The sequence below is a fragment of the Calypte anna genome, chromosome 1, assembly GCF_003957555.1.
Source record: "Calypte anna isolate BGI_N300 chromosome 1, bCalAnn1_v1.p, whole genome shotgun sequence".
Classification (NCBI taxonomy): domain Eukaryota; kingdom Metazoa; phylum Chordata; class Aves; order Apodiformes; family Trochilidae; genus Calypte; species Calypte anna.
The window spans coordinates 74,207,234-74,228,666 of NC_044244.1; the positions used below are offsets into that span (position 1 = coordinate 74,207,234).

Below are 21,433 nucleotides of genomic sequence, written 5' to 3' on the forward strand. Positions count from 1 at the left end.
GACTTTTTTTTTTTTTTGCACAGTTTGCACTCTTGATAAATACATAAAAAGCACAATCCAAAATGCTTAGCAATCCAAAATATTTCAGAGGCACAAACAAATGCCAATCATACCCAAAAGACAAGGGGATACTGGTAGTGATCTCCACATGATGACAAACATGCAGACAGAAGGAAGACTGGGAAACACCTGAAACTCCAGCACTTGTCAGCCAAACAAAAAATCACCAGAGCCCTCCCTCTTTCTTGTATGTCAGTAAAAAGGGACACAAACCTGGTACACTCAGAGGTAAGCTTGTAGAGGAGGGAAACTCTTTCAATCTTACCTGGGGCAGGAGCAGAGTTAGGTCCCAGCTTGTAAAAGTAGTGCAGTGCCATTCTCTGCTACAGAAAACTTGAGAAAGCAGTAAACTCTGCCTATAAAACTCCCCACTGATAACATGACATTGACAGCAGTGACACATGACAGGTTTGCTCGGGGTGTGACATCCCACATGATAAGGTCCAAGTATGGGATAACAGCTTTAGGCCAGCAGAGTGATTTGTCTATGTTTAAAAAACACAAAACAGAACAGGAAGAGAGGAGAGACTATTCTGAACTCTGCAAAAGATGACCATGGGAGCACTCGACAGTCTGTACATTTTGACTGCTAAGAAAGAGCTAGTCTAGGGTATTAACAGAGTTATCTCAGAAAAAAACAGAACAACAGCAAAACAAAAAGGAACGGAAAGATGGGAATGCCAGTACTTCCATTATCAGGCTTTGCTTCCATGTCTTCTTCATTTACATATTAAAAAACCCACAAGACTCCAGGATTAGAAAGAAAAGCCATATAAAATAAATTACTTATATATAGAATAGAATCATAGAAGCGGCTGGGAGGGAAGGGACCTCTGAGATCATCAAGTCCAACCCTTGATCCACTACCGCGGTGGTTCCCAGACCATGGCACTGAGTGCCACATCCAGTCTCTTCTTAAATATCTCCAGGGACAGAGAATCCACTACTTCCCTGGGCAGCCCATTCCAATGTCTGATCACCCTCTCCGTAAAGAAATTCTTTCTAATGTCCAACCTAAACTTTCCCTGGCACAACTTAAGACCATGCCCTCTTGTCTTGTTGAAAGTCTTCTGGCAAAAGAGACCAACCCCCCCCTGGCTACAACCTCCTTTCAGGGAGTTGTAGAGAGCGATGAGGTCTCCTCTGAGCCTCCTCTTCTCCAGGCTGAACACCCCCAGCTCCCTCAGCTTCTCCTCATAGGACTTGTGGTGGATCCCTTCACAGCCTCTTTGCTCTTCTCTGGACCAGCTCCAGGACCTCAATATCCTTCCTAAACTGAGGGGCCCAGAACTGGACACAGGACTCGAGGTGTGGCCTCACCAGCACTGAGTACAGGGGCAGAATCACTTCCCTGGACCTGCTGGCCATGCTGTTCCTGATACAGGCCAGGATGACATTGGCCTTCTTGGCCACCTGGGCACACTGCTGGCTCATGTTCAGCTTCCTGTCAATCCAGACTCCCAGGTCCCTCTCTGCCTGGCTGCTCTCAGCCACTCTGTGCTCAGCCTGGAGCTCCCCATGGGGTTGTTGTGGCCAAAGTGCAGGACCCGGCACTTGGCCATGTTGAACCTCATCCCATTGGAATCAGCCCAACTCTCCAGTCTGTCCAGGTCCCTCTTCTTTCCCAACTGTGGCTGCTACTGCCTCTATCCATTACCTGTTTGGAGCCCTATTGCTCTTCCACAATAATTTATGTGTATTTGGCATCATTTAAGTCCTGTGTTTTTAAGCCCAGCAGCTCTCTCCAGAGAGAGTTAAGCAGTATAGTCACTGACACATTCACACATTGACTGAGGAAAAAGATTCAGATCAACTGGATAAGGGAAGGAAAAACAGATACCAGGAAGAGGGTGATGAATAGAGAGTTGTTGAAAGTGAAATTGCAGAAAAATGTTGGTAAAAATTAAACCCCTCTTCACTGCAACAGTAATTAGGCACACGAAGAGGATCCCCAAATAGCTTCAATCCAAGGGTATTTTCAAAACTCATCTGGAAGGAGGAAAACATATTTTGCATGCTAGGAGTACCAAGAGCAGCACAAGTGAACTAAATTTTTGCAAGGCAGCAAAGGAGCAGACTGAGCAAGACTTTTTAAAGCATCTTGGCCAGATAAAAAAACGTTGCATAGTCTTTTTGATAATCAAATTGGCATCTAGCTATGGTAGTTTATGTGTGATATTTCCCTTTCTCTGCTGTTGCATTCCAGCCAGTCAAGTCACTGTTTGTGAAGTTGACTTCAGGATGATGGACTGGAATGATTTGGTAGGTGAATAGAAATCTTCTAGGATCCTAGAGAAGAAATAAAAAACAGGAAGAAGGATTAATTACATCAATTACTGCTGCTGAGCAGAGATTCACTTGAATTTAAAAAACAATAAAATTGACATCATGTCAAATTTTCAGGTTTAATATTAATCTATTTGCACACAACAGGAATGATGTATTAAAAAAAATAAGGCAAAGAAATAAGAAAGAAACAAGCACTCTCAACTTCCTACTAATACCATACTGAACGAGTCTGAGAAGTCATTACACTGTTCTTTGTTTTCATTAAACTACAACCATCAGCACCAGTCCAAACAATATTTCAGATTATGACAAAAGTTGATATGAAGACAATGTTATTTGGATTTAAAAAAATCCAACTTACTATGGACCTACTACCAAACCAAAATTTTTTTTAAATATGGAAACCAAACACTGCAAAACTCAGAATACGATGGTGAAACAAGGAATATACAAAAGTTTAAGTGGATTTGTAAACTGCTAGTAACAAACCAACTTTCTTGGTTTTGGTAATACACAACTAAGGATATTTAGTCAACGTATAAATAGTTTGATATTTCAGAATGTCACTCTGGCCTTTGAGACACAATTTAAGGCTGCACCTTTACATGGCTTTGAAAAGAAACAAAACAAAAAAACAGAAAATACATGGCATCCTTATTTTTCATGTAGGAGAGTAAGAAAAAGGTTTCCATTTCCTTATCTAATAGCCCTGTATACCTCCAAAGTACTTTGTGAAGGATAAAGCATTTCAGAATCACACAGAATCAGAATAATTCTTACTGAGGAAATAAAAAGCAAATTGCAACAGCAATCACATATCACAGAAGTGCTATTCTTTCCCTCTTTCAGCTGCCAGCCTTCTTATTTTCTGGTTACAATACAAAGCCCGACTGTTGGAATGAAAAAGAGAACCACAGACTGGAAATTATTTCATAAATAAATACAAGCACAGATATGATGAGCAGCATAGAAGTGTAGACACAGTAAAGGCCTTGCCGTCTGCAAAGAAATGGAACTGCTTTCCATAGCCTATATTTCAACACTTCTCTTTTACATGGGCAAGAGAGGCTCTGAGACGTTTCCTACACTGTTACGTTGATGCTGGTGACAAGCCAAACATGATTTATTTCATTCTTCCAAAAAAAACCCCAACCATGATCTTGGAAACTTGAATTCATCCAGACACCTTCACCTCTCTCCCCTTCTCCTTACTCTCTGCTCTCTCTGTGTATGATGCAAACTGGAAGATAGTGCCAGGCATGATCCCATGAGCAGAAAGTTTGGTGACTCACTAGGGAAGTTGTCTGCAAGCAGTATGTGATTAACTCCCCAAAACAACATCTTCACTTGGACTGCAAAATATTTATGTCTGCGGGAAACCTGATAGAAAACCTGACAGCAGAATTTTCCCTCTGTTGACATTTATATATGAGTTTGTGTCTTTTTTTCTCTTCCTTCTTTCTTTCTCCCCTCATTAGTTCTATTTAGGTCTGTTTGGCCACAAGGCCCTCACACTGTGGTTTTTTGTTGATTTGGGTTGTTTTTCTCAGTGCAGTGTTAAGAAGGGTAAAGGAATGAGGCTGTTGGAAACAAAACAATTTTCAATTATACCAGTGCATATTTTGGGGAATTCAAAACAGGACAAATATAATTTCCTACTCATAATAAAGCGACACTTGAGACACAACCAAGGCAATTCTAAAATGAACCTCCTCAGCTGGGACACAAATGGCCCGAGACCCATCCTTCTGCTAGCAGGGTACACTATATCTATCTGCAAGAGAAAGTAATGTCCTGAGTTTATCATCTGAGAGGCTGGTATTCAGCTGTCACTTCAGGAAAAATTATTCTAAAGCATTTCCTAAAAATGACCTGCTACTGTCTTTGTACTCAGCTACTCACTATTAAGAAAACCAGCTGTATGTCAAAGTTAATCCACTGGGGAAAGAAGCCAAGTCATCCAGATAAAACAAGAACTGCCACAATTTTTCAGTCAAAGTTTAGACACACAGCCTTTCTCAAACTGAATAAACACGAGAGGATACTTCTATAACGGCTTTTCCAGATAGAAATTATATCTTTACTACAAACAAAGCAATGGAAAATGTGTGCTATGTGTTCTTGTAAAGTTTCCCAGATAACTGGAATCTCTTGCACAAGACTTCTACGTTTCCCAACCGTTCAGGATATTTATAGCTACCAAAATTTAGGTTCACAAAATCTACATATTAAGGCAATATCTACATAGCAGGCAATTAGCTTAGCAAAGACAAAGATCAGGCAAAGACAGCTTAACGGGCCTGAATCTGTACTATTTGTAGCAACTTCCAAACTTGAAAAAATAATAAGCAGGGTGTCCTAAATTCCTGTTCAGGATATTAAGTGATTTCTAGCTGGTAACAAAGTTTCTCTCTTTTTTCTCACACTTGTGTCATAGTTGAGGTACACCAATGTTCATAAAATAACGTAAACATTTTGAAACAAGGAATTTAATGGTGCTCAATCTAAGTTCTGTAAAATTTCCACTAGAAAAAAAACTTGAATGTTTCCATTTCCAAACAGGAAAATCCCATTGATATGTTGGCATATTCTGCAGATTTTTTGTTCTGACCTAGTCTTTTTTTCTAGGAGTCTTCAGGTATTCTTCTTGCGGGTTCACCTAATCTGCTCAGATTTCTCAAGATGGATGCACTGAATTTTCTATTCTGTTATTATAGTTTTCTGAACCCAAATATATATTTGATCATTTAAAAGCTTTCCACATGGCAAAACATGCACAAGCTAGCTGAAAGGTCAACGTACCAATGCTTTTTTTTTAAAAATAATGCTGTCTTTTTTATCCATTTGTGAAATGATCCTTCCTACCAGACTACCAAAAGTCTACAGAAAACTGTCTGCATGGTATTTAATCCCCCCTACAGACTGCTATGTCCTAAAAACAAACTATTAAGCTTTTTAACAGACCAGGCTGAAATATGAGTATACTACAAGCCTTGAAATAAACAACTAATGCTGTGGGACGCATTCAGGTTGAGACATGTACATGATAGATAAGTCACAAGAATTTATTCAGATAACCACATTTTGCATTAATCCAGGCACTTGGCTTGTTAACTGGACTAACTCTATGCTGGTGGGGTCAATAGCTAAGCTCTATTAGTTGAGCCAGATAGGAACTGGTGTAACATTTTACCAGAAAAACAGCACTGTGAAACCTCCATCGTAAGCAAAGTTATGTCTGGCAATTCCTTGCAGCCTGTTCATTGCACTTAAATCACAGAATCATAGAATTTGGGTTGGAAGGGATCTTAAAGATAATCTAGTTCCAACCTTCCTGCCGTGAGCAGGAGCACCTTCTACTAGATCACATTGCTCAAAGCCCCATCCAATCTGGGTCTGAACACAGGAATGAAGCCTCCACAGCTTCCCTGGTCAACCTGTGCCAGTGTCTCACCACCCTCACAAAAATAAATTTCTTCTTCATGACTAACTTAGGAATACTTTAAATTGAAAGAAGGGAGATTTATCTCTACATGCTCTATAAGAAACCCTTCCACAGCTTTCCTGTAGGCCTCCTTCAGGTACTGGAAAGCTGCTGTAAGGTCTCCTCAGAGCCTTCTCTTCTCCAGGCTGAACAACCCAAACTCTCTCAGCCTGTCTTTGTAGGAGAGGTGCTACAGCCCTCTGAGCATCTTCATGGCCCTCCTCTGGACTCACTCCAACAGATCAAATCAAGTGACAGGCATAGCTAGGCTTGCCTCTCTGCTTGGCAGAAGATGAAGATGAGAGATTTCACAAGTTAGCTTTTGCCAGACATTGTGAAGATGCTTCACTTCGGATGTTTTCAGGGAAAACAAAAATGTATGTATGCTCTGTAACTGGTACACCAGGAAAAAGCCTGAGGGATGGAACACCTACACTGAGCTCCAGCTCTTCACCTGATTCCCAGGTGTCTGCCATGGAGAGGAGGGAAACAGCAAAATGAAAAGCAGAACCCCACCACACTCACCAACAGCAGAAGAGAAGAAACTTTGATGAAGAGTCACCAGCCATCCAGATCAAAAGCTGTTGTTCTATTAAAGAAATAGACATCTTGACAATGCTGAAAAGGCTTTGTCTTGTTGCCTGGAGCAGCATGAACAGAAGTACTAAAGCTCCAAATAATGACCTCAGACAGACACTGGTGTCCTCCAGCCAACACTATTAGCCCTGTTATACTATTACAAAAAGCAAGTCCAGAAATACTTACGTAGAGGTTGCTCATTTCAAGACAATCTGAGGATAATAGGGGATAAATCCATAAAAGGGCTTTCTTGTAACATATTATTTGATTTTGGGTGACTCAACAGGAACCAACATTTTAATGAGCGTGAAGGGATTTCACTGATGATCAGGGCAAAAGCAAGTCACCACAAGAGCAGGCTGGAGTCCACAGTGTGCTGCTCAGAGGGGAGCCAAGAAGGTGTACAGCACATTCTCATTACAACGGGGTATCTGTGAAGTGGTAATTCACTCTAAACAGAATTTAGAATTCCTTAGCTCCACAGGTGTTCTTGGCATTCTAAAGATCTGGTGAGGAAAGTGACAGTGGAATGATACCACATAAACTCTTAAGTACCTTTTAGCAACAGACAGAAAAACAAATCTAGAAAAAAAAATATTCAGATGGCAACAGTGATCACACTGCACCAATGCTGGAATTTTACAACAAACAAATCAATGATGCCTTCATGGAAACAAATGTACATTAGGGATAAGGACTACACATTTCCCTAAGCTGGTAACTGTATGAAAGAATAGGATTAGCTGGTCAAAATTAAAGCTGGCAAAAACAATCCAGGTCAGTGCGTTACATTTTCAAAACACAAGACCAAACAGCAACTGAAAAAATACAGACTAAGACTGATAAAAACTAGACTATATTAAAAGAACGGAGACTGAACAACTAACGAGTCCACTGCAGAGGTCACATCCTGCCATCACAGTTAATCAAAACCCATGATAAATGGGAAGGAACACAAACAAAGTCCTTAAAATCCTGCTTCTGTTGATAAACATTAATACAACAAACTCATCACTACACTGCTTGTTTCATTTACCCCCTTGACCCTCTGACACTCTGGCATCCTCTTGGGGCCAGGGATCCAGACAACCTTCCAGGCAGCAGGGCCTGAGACACCCCCCACTTCTCTTCCTGATACAGAGGGAGCTTCAAGATCTGAGACATTAGCTAAGAAGAGGAGGCCCAGAGCTTTCAGTTTAAACATATTAAGCTTTTCTGTGCCTTATATTTTCCTTACAAGGCAGGGGGGGGAGAATCTGTTCAGTTTCCATTGAAATGCGTAGGCTCTGATGATGTGCATCACACCAGGGTCTCCAAGGCAAAAAAATCATGTTGCATGGCACAAGTATGTGTGAAATGGCTTGAGAATTCACAGCCTCATAGAGAAGGGGTGGAGCAGAGCACAGGTAAACCTGCTGTGAAGTTCACTGTACTTCCGTCTGGAGATGGTCCTATCATAAGTGATCACTGGAACCACATTGCCTAGGGAACCACTAATATCCAGAGGCCAGAATCATGCCAGGAGGTACTTTAACAACCTCAGCCTAATCTGAACATGAGCAACTTGGTCTTGTAAAGCAATGACTGACCTTGTTTCTGTTTCAGGCACCAGAGCAGTCACAGTGTCCTGGTGTGGTTCTCATCTGCCATGCAACAAAGGGCCATTAAAAAATCTGCAAAAATCAGCACCTGCACTTTTTTGTGTTCTCTTTGCTCCGATCTACTATAGTGGGTAGATTTCTGCCAGGTTCCATCTGCCTCAGGATCTCCCTCAAAGACTGCTTAATAGAAGTTCATCTTTGTTTAGGATGGTAGCTCTAGAATAAATATATATCCTTCCTTTGAGCATTCCACCTTTTCTTAAAAAAAAAAAAAAGAGTAACAACCAACTCCTTACCCTTAAAAAAATTCCAGGCTTGCCTGAAAATTCCAGAAGTCTTCTCTTTTTAATTGTTTATACAATCAGCTGAAAACTTTCATACATTTTACAACTAAGAAGTTATATTTGGGAGGTAAGAAACATTACATTTTCTTTCTTCTCTGTGAACACTTATTGGCACTAGCAGATTTACTAGATCAACCCTTAGTAACAGTAGATACTATAGGCCTAGGTTCACAGTAGTCTAATACTCCTGGAAACATTTTTTTACCTTATAGCCCACTACCATCATAAAGCAAATGTCTAAATATTCAGGAACTGCTGTGTCTAAACACGTAAGTAGCATTTAAAACCAGACAAAGCTAGTTTTGAGCTAGTTAAAAGAAAAAAGAGTGAAACTACCAATGACCACCAATTTTCTGTGATTTATGAAGCCTAAGGCCTCCTCCCTTCCCTGTTTTCTCCTTTAAGTTATTAGTAATTAAGACTAGAAAGTGGAATTAATCCACGATCAGATCCTCACTCTTAAAAGGACTGACTCCAATTTCTCTTCAATTCGTCATTAGGAAGTAGACTTACATTCCAAGTTTGGGCACACTTGTCTATAATATTATGCCATCTTAAAATATAAAGAGGATTTTGTGAGTGAAAGAAAGCCCTTATTTTAAAAGTACATCGCTCTATGAGCTTCTTGCCAACTGTTCTGATTTTGGTCAGGATAGAACTAATTTTCTATCTCGCAATTTTGCTTTCAGGTAAGTCTCTAAGTAGATGCACTTGCTGAAATTAAAAGCAAGTTTCTCAGTCTTCTAAGATTGATAATGCTGAACCACTGCTTGGTTCTGATAAATATCTTATGCTCCAGAAACAGAAAGGGAATAAAGGGCTTATACCTGCAACCTGCCTTTAGGGAGGATCAGACAAAGCAGGTGACCAAAATTGACTAAATAGAGTATTCCATACCATATACATCATACTTGTTATGAATTTGAGGGATCACAAGGATCAAGTCCCTTCCTTCCTGCTTCTGCTAATTTGTCCATGGCCTGCATCCTGTAAGGATTTTATTTGCTAGCCTGCCTGTGGTCCTGATCCCTGCTATCCTGAGTCCTTGTGTTCCTGCCTCTGCTTTGTGACTGCTGCTGACTCCAGGGGCCCAGCCAAGGACTTTTCCAGGGCTTGCTCTGCAGCTTTGGTGACAACGTGAGCATTACTGAGGAGAAGGGAGGACAAACGTGGTATATTTGTATTTATTTAATGTTTTTTTCTTTTTACCATTACTGTTCCATTAAAGCTGTGTAGTTCAGTTTCCAACCCATAAGTCTCCCTTATTCTCTCTCCTTTCTCTATAAGAGAATTTCTTCTCTTTCCATTAAAGAGAATGTGTCACTGATCCTGCCCTGGCAGGGGGGTTGGACTCGATGATTTTTCAAGGTCCCTTCCAACCACTAGCATTTGGTTAATTGCCAGAACATAATTAAACTGTGACACCAACAGAAATGTTCTGCAAAATATTCTCTGACCATGCTTATACTCAAGACTTTCGTAGTCCTCCATGAAAATTTGAAATACAAGTGAATCACTTCTGCTGAGACTTCTGCCTGCAAGCAAACCATGAGCATCACATCCTGCTCTGCTTCGATGCTCCCCTCACAATTCACTGTTTTATAATGTCCCTTGGCAGTAATAGTGGGAGAATAGCTCTTGGAATTACATGCAACTGAGGCAATCTCCAATAGCTGTAAGCACTTCATGATAATGCTTACTTGCCCAATGTGACAGTCTCATACCCACTAATGGTATCTCAACAAAGTCTCATTCTTCCCTGGTGATGACCAGACTTTTATAAGGGGGTCTACAAAAACAACTTTGACCAGTGACTCACCACTTCAACGCCTCCTGCATATCCTCTTCCCGCAATACGGAATGATCACAGCTAGGATGACAATTACAATCGCCACAGGAATTAACACCCAAAGCAATGATGAGGATCCCTCATCTGTGAAAGCAAAACAAACAAAAAATACACCAAAGCCAGTTTAAATTGGAAAACGAGCAAAAAGAGCAGAGAGGATGTTTGATTAGTGACAGTGCTTCCTCATCAAGATTGTAACAAGTTATCACTAAGCTACAGGAAAGCAGTAATTGCTCAAAAGAGAGAGTGAACATGGATATCTGCAAAGATAAAGCTGCTTGCCCACAGAAAATGCTTTGTGAAGATAAGATGAGCTCATGTTTAGCCAGGGCAAAAACCGCTATCATTCCTACCCCTGAGATAGTTGGTATGCATACACAAGCCATGACAAGTTCTGAAGAAATTTTTTGGTTCATCCAAAATTTTAGCCTTCTGTTTGTAGAATAGAAATTGTTCCTTCTACTGTCTAACACTTATCACTGTCACAAAGGCTGAACCACCTTTCAGAAAAGCAGACAGACTATGTTTTGATGCCTGTTAGTAGCTCTACCCAGCATCTAAGTGTAAAAGTACCTCCCTGGCTAAACATTATCCACATCTGACTGCTATTAACCAAAATCATAATGCAAAGGCTCATTTTAATACTCAATGATGTTAGCTGGAAAACTTTCTGAATTAAAATTTCTTTGAACCAAGCCAAAACTATCACATCTTTTACCAAAGGAAATAAATTAGCACTACAAGGTATTCAGCCTTACACTGATGTATTTAAGATCCACCCAAGGAAAAAAATTATCATCAACTGATACCCTTCCTGTCTGCCTAAAAGTCCTATTACTCCCTGACCATTACTGTAATGCATGCATCTTACCAAAAACATCAGAGAAACCAAATCATAATACACAAGTTAAACTTACTGCATGTTTTGGTACAGTTAACAGAGACATGTTTAATTACCGGTCAAAGACAGTTTATCTTGAATTTCAAAACTTTCACTTCATTGTTCATTTTGCAACCCACAGAGCTTTCACCTTGATACCAGGTGACTAATATTTATATCATCTTTGGGCAGCCAAAGAAACTACAAAGGCCTGCATGAAAATTGAAGACAGAGTTGCTGCAAAATGCATGATGCCTCTCAAAACCACAGCTCCCTGGATGACTAAGTTTGCCTTTTTCCCCTCTTAGACAGGACCTTAATATGTTATTTCTCAAAGGCATCAATGAACAAAAAGTACAATTTCCTTTTTTTTTTTCTTGACACATATACATTCCACTCCCTCCTCCTCCCAGCAGATGTCTACCCAGAACAAGATACTGTAAAACATGGAGGCTGAGAGAATGCTATAAAGCAGCTTGTATCATTCACCTACCTCCTTCTATTTTCACGGGCAATTCCATTTTCTCATTTGTGTTGTTAACTCTGCAGATCAAGTTCTGCCCACTGATGTTCTGAGTGTTTATCTCCAGTTTACTGGTGATGGACACCACCCCATTGGTGTGCCTCACTGTCTCCTGTGTAGGAACAGAATTGAACAAGTTGTTCCAGGTGATGGTGGGCTCTGGGAGGCCAACAGCATTGCAGGTGGCTACCAAATTATCTCCAGAACTGTTGTAATGGACAGATGCATTGAGACCTTCAAAGACACAAATAAGAAAGTCCATCACCACAATGAACATCTAGTCATAAGCAGTAATGGCATCTTAAACACTATCAATCAGAGAAAAGCTTACTGGATGTGCACTGAGGCTCATGGCTCAGGAATGCAACAAGAATTCATTTGTTTGGATCTCCCAGTGATTTAATACTCCTTCCCTTAAACTGAAGTTACATACCCCCAGTGTTTCTCCCAACCTGAAATCCCACGTTTTAAAATAATCTGTTAAAATAAAACCATTTCTTGGTCCGTGCTGTTTCTCCTACTTGCTAATTACCTATCAGTGCTAGGTTTTGCCACAGTAACTCACTGCACAGGGGATGCACCTAGCACCAAGAGGAAACTCCAACAGGCCATGGTGGTTTGCCCAAGCATCAGCTAGGACTGGTCAGGGACTTATAAAGAAAGATTCTACTCCTTGCCTTTCAGTTGCTACCCACAGAACCACAGCACGGTTTGGGCTGGAAGGGACCTGGAAGACCATCTTGTTCACCCAGCCATCAGTTGTCCAACTAATGCATCCTTTGGACAGAATAACAAACAAGGACAGCCCAGAGCCACAACTTGAACGTGGCCTCACAAAGCCTTCCTTACAGCAGTAAAGCTCCTTTCCTCACTATATTCCACCAGAGGATACTCCTACCTCTGCAGTTTCTGAGTCTGCTCAAAGAAGCTTTGTGGGTGAGACTACACCTCTTTTTACACTGCTCATACCCCTGCAGAGAACCTCACCAAAGACATGAAGGCAGGTATGTCCTGAGATGGAGCCTGAAGGAAAAGTGTTGAAGATACAAGTGTAGCACCCCGAATCATCCATTCTAGTGTTCCAGAAAGTGATCTTTGTCTCATTGAGTACCAGACTGGTGAAATTCATTCGGTCCTGATAGGGCTTGTGAATCTTTAATCCTTTTATGGTACTGTACGTAGCTATATTTTTGACTGATGTTTCAGCATTCTTTTGCCAGGTCACTTGCAGAACATCCTTGGGTTCTGTCAGGACACAGCCAAGAGTCACGTTGTCGCCCACCTTCACGCTTGTTTCCTTAGCTTGTGGCACCACTGCAGCAACATGAAATGGTTAGTGAAATGGACAGATACCACAAATATTCAGAACTTCATGCTAATTCCAAGGCCTAGATTATCCACAGACCAAACAATTCCATCAATTATGTATCTTTTTTATGGTTTTCCCCCAGCAAGAAGTCCTTTCTCCTGCATACTCCTAGAAATAAATCAAGTTATGCTGATCTATACTGACTGAGGCTCTGGCTTTCTTCCAAACTGTTTAAAAGAAAAAGACATATCCTATGTTTGTACCCATCCCTGTAGACTTCCCATCTCAGTTGTATTAAATCAGCTGAAGGATTCACATTGTCAGCAAAGACACAGTTTTGGTTTCCTAAAACCTAAAGGAAGATAACAGGGAGAGTGAATGCCAAACCATTCTCAGAGAACTGAGCAGTAAAATGAGCTAAAGGGAATTTATGAACTACGTAACTTCAGAGTTTGCAGTGCATATGAGAGGGAGGGGAAAAAAAAAAGATTTGTTCTCAGGGGGAGGATCAATTATGGGAAGTTGTGAACTCAAGTGAACAACAGTGTCCAGCATTGTTGTAGATACGGGATGCTGTATGTCACTCTTCTCTCCATATGCTTCTCCAGGAGGTTCTGTGTCACACCTGCCAGCTTCATGTCTACACCTCAGCTATCTGAAGCATGTCAAATGCCATCAGCAAGCTGTATTTTGCCTCTTGCTGTTGAAGCCTTAGAGATCAGAAACCAGTTCCCCAAACATTTCTAAGCAGACTTCAGGAAATTCAACTTACCCTTTCCCTTTCCAAGCCCAGCACAAACCAGGCATAAGAACAGAACCAGTAAAATAATTTTGAAAGGGAACATCTTCTTCACCTGAAGGAAGATAAAAAGACAGGCACGGCTCAAGAACAGATTATCACATCTCCAGTGTGCAAATATAAAGCAGTAGCTTTGTCATGTGAAAAAAATGTAGTTGTAGGGGCAGAGGGCGAGTTCTGACATTTTGTTATTTTTTACATGACACAGAAAGTGCCCCAGTCCAGGCAGGGAAAGAAATTCCACAGTGGACATCAGAAAGGCATTAACCTACCAGTAGCATGGTGTAGTGGTTCTCCGGGATTCGCTATGGCCCAGGGAAAGACCTAAGGTTACCTCGTGACATCAAGGGACAAACTGAAAGCAACTGCCCTGAGGACTTCAGGACTCCCCACCCATCCTAAATTGCATGAACTGGGCAATTTATGGGACATACAGCCTTTGCTACATATAAATATGTTACCAAGATGGAAAAAGAGGTAAAAAATAAGGCTGTGTCACTGCTTTCACTAGTGAACAGCTTCTAACTTCCTTCTTGCTCTCTCAGTCAGTTAATTTTTGCCCCCATACAACTGGACAGTGGAGCTGAAGCTGGTGTCATATTTCAGTGGAAGAATTATTTTCCCTCTGTAAAACACATCATCTACTCCTGAGTTTTTTTGCCAGTGTTTGCTGATGCTTCTTGAAACTGTCTTTTGTCAATAACATAAGGAAAGCACCACTTTTTCAATATTTCCACAATATGCAAAAAAACAGGACAATTGACCTCAAAGCATTTTCTGTAATACAGCTTGAAAAAAAAGGGGGCTGAGGAATTAGAAAAAAAGAAAATCTATTTAACAAACTAATTCCCAGCAACTTTGTGCCTACAGCTCACATGCACACAAGCAATAAAATCTGCTTTTTCATTTTAAACACACTGTGCTAAAACAACTGATACAACACAGCCATCACGCATGAATACAGACCAGGTTCTTACACACAAAATCAGAAAAGAAGAACCCATCAGCAACAAGCCCAATGAATAATGAACTTGCCAGGTAATAGTGTAGCCAGAAACTCGATCATGGCTCCAATATATTACCAGAAAGACATCCCTAAAAACACGCAAAAATCAAGGATTAGCCTAGCAAGTGATAAAGCATTTATACAATCACAAAAAACATTTTTAAATCACTGAAAGATGGGTCTCCGGAGTCACGGATTGCATCCCTGCTCTGGATTCACGAACCCTCCGCGATCTTCTGGGAAACTTTTCCAGCTTTTAAAACTCTTCCTCGTTTCCGGCGTCCAGCTCCAGCACACCTACTCGGCACCGCTCGTCCTTGCCGAGTCCGGGCGTCCCACAGGTTTGACAAAGTAGCTTCTGTGTGTCACATTGGGGACCTCCCGGTTAGAAAGGGCGGGGGGAACCTCAGGCTCTCGCCGCAACGCCTGGGAGGAGTCGCGGGCTGCTCCCACATCTCCCTCCCCGGATGGGCCTCGGATGGCAGAGCCCAGTGGCGGGGCATTCGGCCACTCACCTTGATTTCCGGCCTCCCGGAAATGAGATGGGGTGGAGATACCACCGCCCAGCAGCGATGGCACAGTGCCACACGGCACCCCCCGCACTAACAACCCCGGTTTATCAATCCCAACACGCCCTCAACCACACCTCAGAACTGTAAAGGCGCCCCAAAGCGGCCGCTTTAGGGGTTGCCACTCACGCGGCAGGCGACTGATCACTGGTCCGGTCCGGTCCGGCCCGGGAAAGCCGGGTGGGAAAGTTTCAGGAGTCAGCTCCCGTCCCGCAACGCGAGTGGCGGTGCCCGCGGCGCCATCGCCGTCCCGGTGGCAGGAACCCTCCGTGGTGCGCGGCGATGAGTGGCGGGGCGGTCACAGCGTTCGTGCCTGTAATTAGCTAATTAGCACACTGTTGGCTCACGTTCAGCTCTCTGTCGACCAGAACCCCCAGGTGCTTTTCCATAGGGCGGCTCTCCAGTCTCTCTTCGTTCTTCTCAGACTACGGGTTGCAGCTTCCTCCCCACTTCTCGGGGAGATCGGGAGCCGGGAATAGGCTGATGAGCACAGCAGGCTGTGGAGTTTCCAATTGATAGCCCTGAGCTCCAGGAAGACTACAGACTTCCCTTTGATGACGGTCAGCCTGGCAAATCGGATCATTTGTTCCCACTGGGAGAGTGTCCAGCAACTAAAGCTCTGCTCTTCTATATATAGCTGGAAGGTCTGTCTGACTGTGGTGAGACCTCTGGTATAGGCTGCCTATTATCCACATCCCCGTTGGACTGCCTGTCTTCCAGCAGGGCCTCATATTTATTCAAGATAGGACCTTCACCTCCATCCTCACTCCCCTGGCCTTCAATTTCCAGAGCCCCACACCTGTTGTGTATGGGCAGCTGTGAAGTTGAGGGAGGTCAGGAGAGGATTTGCCTGCCTCTCCAGGGAAGGACCTCTTTCCAGTTCTCCCCCTGTCTCTGTGATCCCCGTCTGTATCCAGGGGTCAAGAGAGCAGGGGATCCCCTGCTTCTTGTGGAACCTGCGCCTTCTGTCTTTCCCTCAGGGCTGGTAGGGTCCCCAGTCCATTTCCTTTTCACACACTCTTACAGTCCTCAGCCTTTTGACTTCCTCCTTCAGCTCAATCACCATTCTGAGCAGATCATTCACCTGTTCACATCCAGCACAGGTGTTGCCTCCCTCACCCTCCACTACAAGTGCCAGGCTCAGACCCTCTGTAGCCAGGGGCCTGGATACCTATATGCTTGCCTAGGACCTCTGTCTGGGTCCCCACATTTATTCCGACAACAGCCTTGGGGCAGCTTGCTCCTCGTGGTCTGATGCAGGGGCATTATTGTCATTAATAAAAATGGATATTGGCAAAGAGCTGTGACATTCACAGCAGTCCAGACACCAGAATGCAAATACTTACTCTTCCTGGATATATACTGCTCATACATATTGCAAGGATTCACTGGAAATTGCACAACAAATGTAACTAAGTTTTCCTCAACCTGGCAACTTTTAAATTTTTCTTTCTAACTGCAACAAGCAGTAAAAGTTAATTGCCAGTAGCAGCTCTCTAGCCTGATAATTGTCAACAACAAAATGTTGAGTACTAGACCAAGGCTCTGTCTCTTTTCTTAATCCTCAACCTAAATAAACAAAACCTACATTTTAAATTAATTTATTTATTTTTGGTGTTAAGCTGTGAGAAATCTGTGTAAAAAAAATTCAGTGGGAGACCTTATGGAAAGGGAAGATCTTTCTGACTTTATGGCCAACTTCATATTTACAAGGTGTAGGCATTCAAACTCTCTGCCAAGAATCTTCTGAGTTTATCTTCATTGGTGATGGGAAACTGATTCTGAGATATGTCATTATATCATTGGGAGTGGTCTTTGGCTGCTACCTTCCTGTTGGGCTGAGAAGAAAAGGGGTGGTGGGACAAGTGATACAGGGCAATCTCACTCTCTGTTCCTGTTTTCACACCATTAGAATCTTTCAGTGATGAGCTGTCTCTGTTGTAGTTTTATCAGGCTTGCCCCAGGCTTGACAGAAACAATCCATTTCCCAGTTTGATTGATCAGAAGCAGCATTCTGTACAATCAGTATAGGATGTGTTATGTCTGCTGTTTGCTGTTTCTTCAGCTGGTTTCACACACACACAGTTCCTACTTCGTTCTGTGTCCTGTCTTAAAACATCATTGCTCCCCCATTAAAACATGGGGAAAAATACCAGATTTGGCAGAAGTCCCTGCAAGAATGTACTTGGGAGAAGTGCCAAGTGCCTATATAAACTCAGGCACCCTTTATCATTGAAGAGAAATTCAGTGGGAGGTTTTGCAGCACTGATACTAAACTGTTGTAAGAAAAAGGGTGGTGTCTGCACCTTTCCTGGGTCCTCCCAGGCTCACCCATGTGTTAACCATTCCTGCTTTTTTGCTCTCAGTACTTCAGTGCATAAAGCAGTGCTTTTTCACCTGCAAAAAAAGAAAATACCCATCCTCACCAGAGCAGATCTGTTCTGTTGCTGGAGGCTGAGTCGGGGCAGGAGACCATGATTCTTAATTTAGTGGATCCCTTGCTCTGCCAACTAACAAACCAAACATAAAGCTTCAGCACCACATTTTTGTAACATTTATTTCTGCCTCCTAGGATGGGTAGTAGGTCTTGAGTCACTTAAATGTCCCTCTGCCAGCCTTCCCCTTTTTGTTTTGAGAAGAGAATGAGTTCGCTCTAAAGCAGGTCAGGTCTCCAGCAACTAATTTACTACTTGTCATCTGAGGCTGATGTACCTCTACCCTAAACCTGCATCTTTTTAATGAGAAAAATGTGTTAGCAGGTCTCCTGTGCTCACTTGCCTTCACTGTTGCTGAGGGAACTCCAGGCAACTGCAGACTACATAGCTTAAAATAAATTTATCCAGGAGTACCCTGTGCCATCAAAGCAACAAAAGCAAGAAAGCCTCGGAGACATCTTTCTGTCCTTGTTTTCTGAAAACAAGGGAGACATTTGGGGATCTGGGCAATATTTTATATTAGCTCAACCTGTAACTTCATGTCTACTGAAGTGGAAAAGTTCTATACTTATTCACATTTTACTGCTTCTTCAATGGTCTAGAGAAACTTAGAGAAGATAGAAGAATATAGTGAAAGAGTCTGGAAAGTAAGAGACTTTCTTGTTTGGAAGAGAGGGAAGAAACTAGAGCTGAGCAAAGAAAGCACTGTTTTGTGCACTGCCCTGTAGTCACAGATGAAGACCAGAGGTAACCTCAGGACAGACAGAGGCAAATGGGAAATACACCAGGCAGAGCAGCAATAGCAGAACATTCAAAATCTTTTATCTTCGTAGAAGAACAAGAAAAAAAAAACCCCAACAATTTCTGCCCTGTTTTGTGCTCTCATGTCAATTGCTGCTTTTCACAAGGATCTGGCACAGCTCAGCAGTCTCTGCTGAGTTCTACAAAGTTCTTTGTAGGTCAACTTCTCCAGAGCTGGTGGTGGCCAAGCTGACACTGACTGTCTGGTGTGACAAAGCCTTTGAAGTTAGTGAGAAAGAGAGTAAGTAGAGACCTCTTGTCCTAAAATCCAGAAGCTTCTTGTTCCTCTCTTTTTATTTCTTCACCTGCAATACCCTCTGTGCACTGAGGCAATCTGAAATAGAAGATTTCAGAAAATGAAGAAAGCTGCCAATGGACTTTTTAGGATGTCAGGTAGTAATAGGACTAGGAGAGGTGAGAATCTAAACAGTGGTAGATTCAATCTAGAGAATGGTAGATTTAGATTAGATATTAGGAAGAAGTTCTTCACCATGAGGGTAAAATACTGGAACAGGTTGCCCAGAGAGGTGGTGGAAGCCCCATCCCTGGCAGTTTTTAAAGCCAGGCTGGATGGGGCTCTGGGCAACCTGATCTAGTGGGAGGTGTCCCTGCCCAAGGCAGGGAGGTTGGAACTGGATGATCTTAAAGGTCCCTTCCAACCCTGAAAATTCTTTGATTCTATGTTAAATCCTTTCTGTCACAAATGATATCTATTCTTTCTCCTTTCCTCTGCCTTCTGAGTTAATGCACTCTGCTGCTAACACATGCCTTGATTCTTCTCTTGATTTCTGGACTGATGACCTCTTTTAAGGAGAACCACTTGAGCCAGTAACCAGTGAAGCTTGTACAGGTTTAAGGAAAAGAATTACACAGCTGTTGTAAGTTGCAGTTACTTAACAAGGAAAGAAAAAGCACCAGAGGATGATTTGAGTCAGTGTCACTCACAGGTTCCAGTAGAACAAAACCCACAGAGTTTCATGGGGCATGGTTGGCAGCTGACAGACAGGAATGTTAGGCAAATCTCTTCTGACTATGCTCATAAAAATTAGCATATCAATCTTAATAATCAAATTGAAGCAATGCCTCCGCAAGTCATGAATTTCAACAGGTCTATTAGGAGGTCCAATCTGGTTCAGAGGATTTGCTAGCAAATGACTAGCTACCATTTTGCTAGTGATTCAACCACATGACTATGAACAAATCACATATTTTCTCTCAAACTGTCTTCCATAAAACAAACAAATGCTAAAAGGTTTACAGTTTGATCTCCTGGTCAATTTTTCAGCACAAACTGTATCGTATTTCACAGCAGAGAAAGTTAACCATGTAGGTGGGAGTAAAACCACAGATAAGAATCTGCGGTCTTTTTATCTGGTGAGAAGGAGTTGGGTATGTTCTCCATTTTGCTTTGCTTTTCACCTCTAGACTAACTGTGTAAAATGGGAGACTCCTAAATTTACATTTCATAGTAAAATGAGGTTTAGCATTAGAAGGACTTTACAGCAGTGGAGGTTGTCAGGCATCACGCAGGCATATATATCTTTGATACCTCTGAGATACCCATGCCTAAGCTCACATTCTCTTCCTTTCTCTGGTTTCCCAGTGAAACCTATTGGTCTTTTTGCATTATGTTCATATGTCTTCATTTACATGCCCCTTCTCTGGGCATCCTGGCATCCAGTGGCTGTGGATACCACTGGTTGCACAACCCTCTCAGAGGTGTGCTGCATATTACACAAACTAACATATACACCCGGGCACTGCATATGCAAATGCTAGTTTCCTTGGGATAAGCCAGTGGGAGAAAATCAGGTGTATAGTCAGGAAAGAAGGATAATTCAGAAAAGTCACTGCAAATTTTTTGGTATTAATTTCTGCCGTCCCACAGAACTTCTTCAGCTCTTGAGACAGGCACAATAAAAACAAGCTTAGGCATGTTTCTGGGTCTTGTTAGTGAAGCTGGCTTTGAGACAGCTTTGGTGTCAGCTTTTTGGGTTTTTTTCTCCTTACCATAAGCTGGTAATGTGTTTCCTTTTGCAAGCAAAAAAGACATTTACTGGGATTGAAAGAAATAATTAATTCCATTTCACCAGGAAGAATAAAAGAGCACTTCTGAATTCCTACCTGAAGAGTAGTGAAAAACAGGTCCTCTGCTTTGTAGAAATCCAGTTCTGGACTGTGTTAAAAAAGCCCTCAAGTGAGACAATCTGAAAAAACTGAGACTTTTTCTGCTTATGTGGTTTTTTTGAGTCCTGGGTGTGCATTTCATCCCGTTTTCATTCTTCCTTCTCAGTCACCAAACCTAGCTTCTTACTCTTAAATTAACTAAGAGTAACTGAGAATAATTAAGAATCTAAAATGATTAATAACTAGAATAACTAAGAGTAACTAATTGCACTGAGGATAAATCATATGCTCTCTGCCAGAAGTACAGGGGTGAGACCCCTACTCTTCCCCTCCTTCCACAGGCTCTGAACTGCTCAGCTGGAGTACCACTTTTTGCTATCTCACAGCACCGAGCCTGCAACTTTCTCTTTACAACTTCCACTTCCTGGAAAAGCATTATTTCTTAAAAGAATTAGTTAAACTCACTTGCTTCTTCTTTTGTTGTGTTTATACACATATATTGGTAGTTCTCCATCATGGTGTCAGGGTTTAATGCTGGGCACAATGGAAGATCAGAGCCCATGATTGCCATGGGAAAAAAATAGACAATTTCTCTGAAAAAAAAAAAAAAAAGATAAGAATTTAATCTCCTAAAGCTCTCATTAGAAGAGTGCCAGTTTGTAGCCATTGTAACCTAGATGTGTGTTGCTCAACAAACTTCAAGGCAAGCTGGATCAGCACACGATTTTCAGAACGCAGGAAACAGTTGTCCTTTACATGCTGAACAGACACTCTTGGT

The 21,433-nt window shown here is 42.0% G+C and overlaps 1 protein-coding gene across 5 annotated transcripts; it reads right to left on the reverse strand.

The window, feature by feature from the left end:
* Nucleotides 1-1,638: 1,638 nt before the first annotated feature.
* On the reverse strand, nucleotides 1,639-15,784 carry CD200 (CD200 molecule). Of its 5 annotated transcripts, none has more exons than XM_030456268.1 (7): nucleotides 15,422-15,784; nucleotides 14,753-14,812; nucleotides 13,691-13,772; nucleotides 12,597-12,923; nucleotides 11,580-11,843; nucleotides 10,177-10,290; nucleotides 1,639-2,349 (listed from the first exon to the last, which is right to left on the reverse strand). In XM_030456268.1, the coding sequence occupies exons 3-6, from the start codon at nucleotides 13,761-13,763 to the stop codon at nucleotides 10,181-10,183; spliced, it is 774 nt and encodes a 257-aa protein (XP_030312128.1). In that variant the 5' UTR covers nucleotides 13,764-13,772; nucleotides 14,753-14,812; nucleotides 15,422-15,784; the 3' UTR covers nucleotides 1,639-2,349; nucleotides 10,177-10,180. The 5 variants fall into 5 exon arrangements, with proteins under 5 accessions (XP_030312128.1, XP_030312136.1, XP_030312151.1 ...); XM_030456276.1 differs by lacking the exon at nucleotides 15,422-15,784 and adding an exon at nucleotides 14,947-15,244; XM_030456291.1 differs by lacking the exon at nucleotides 14,753-14,812.
* Nucleotides 15,785-21,433: the final 5,649 nt, after the last annotated feature.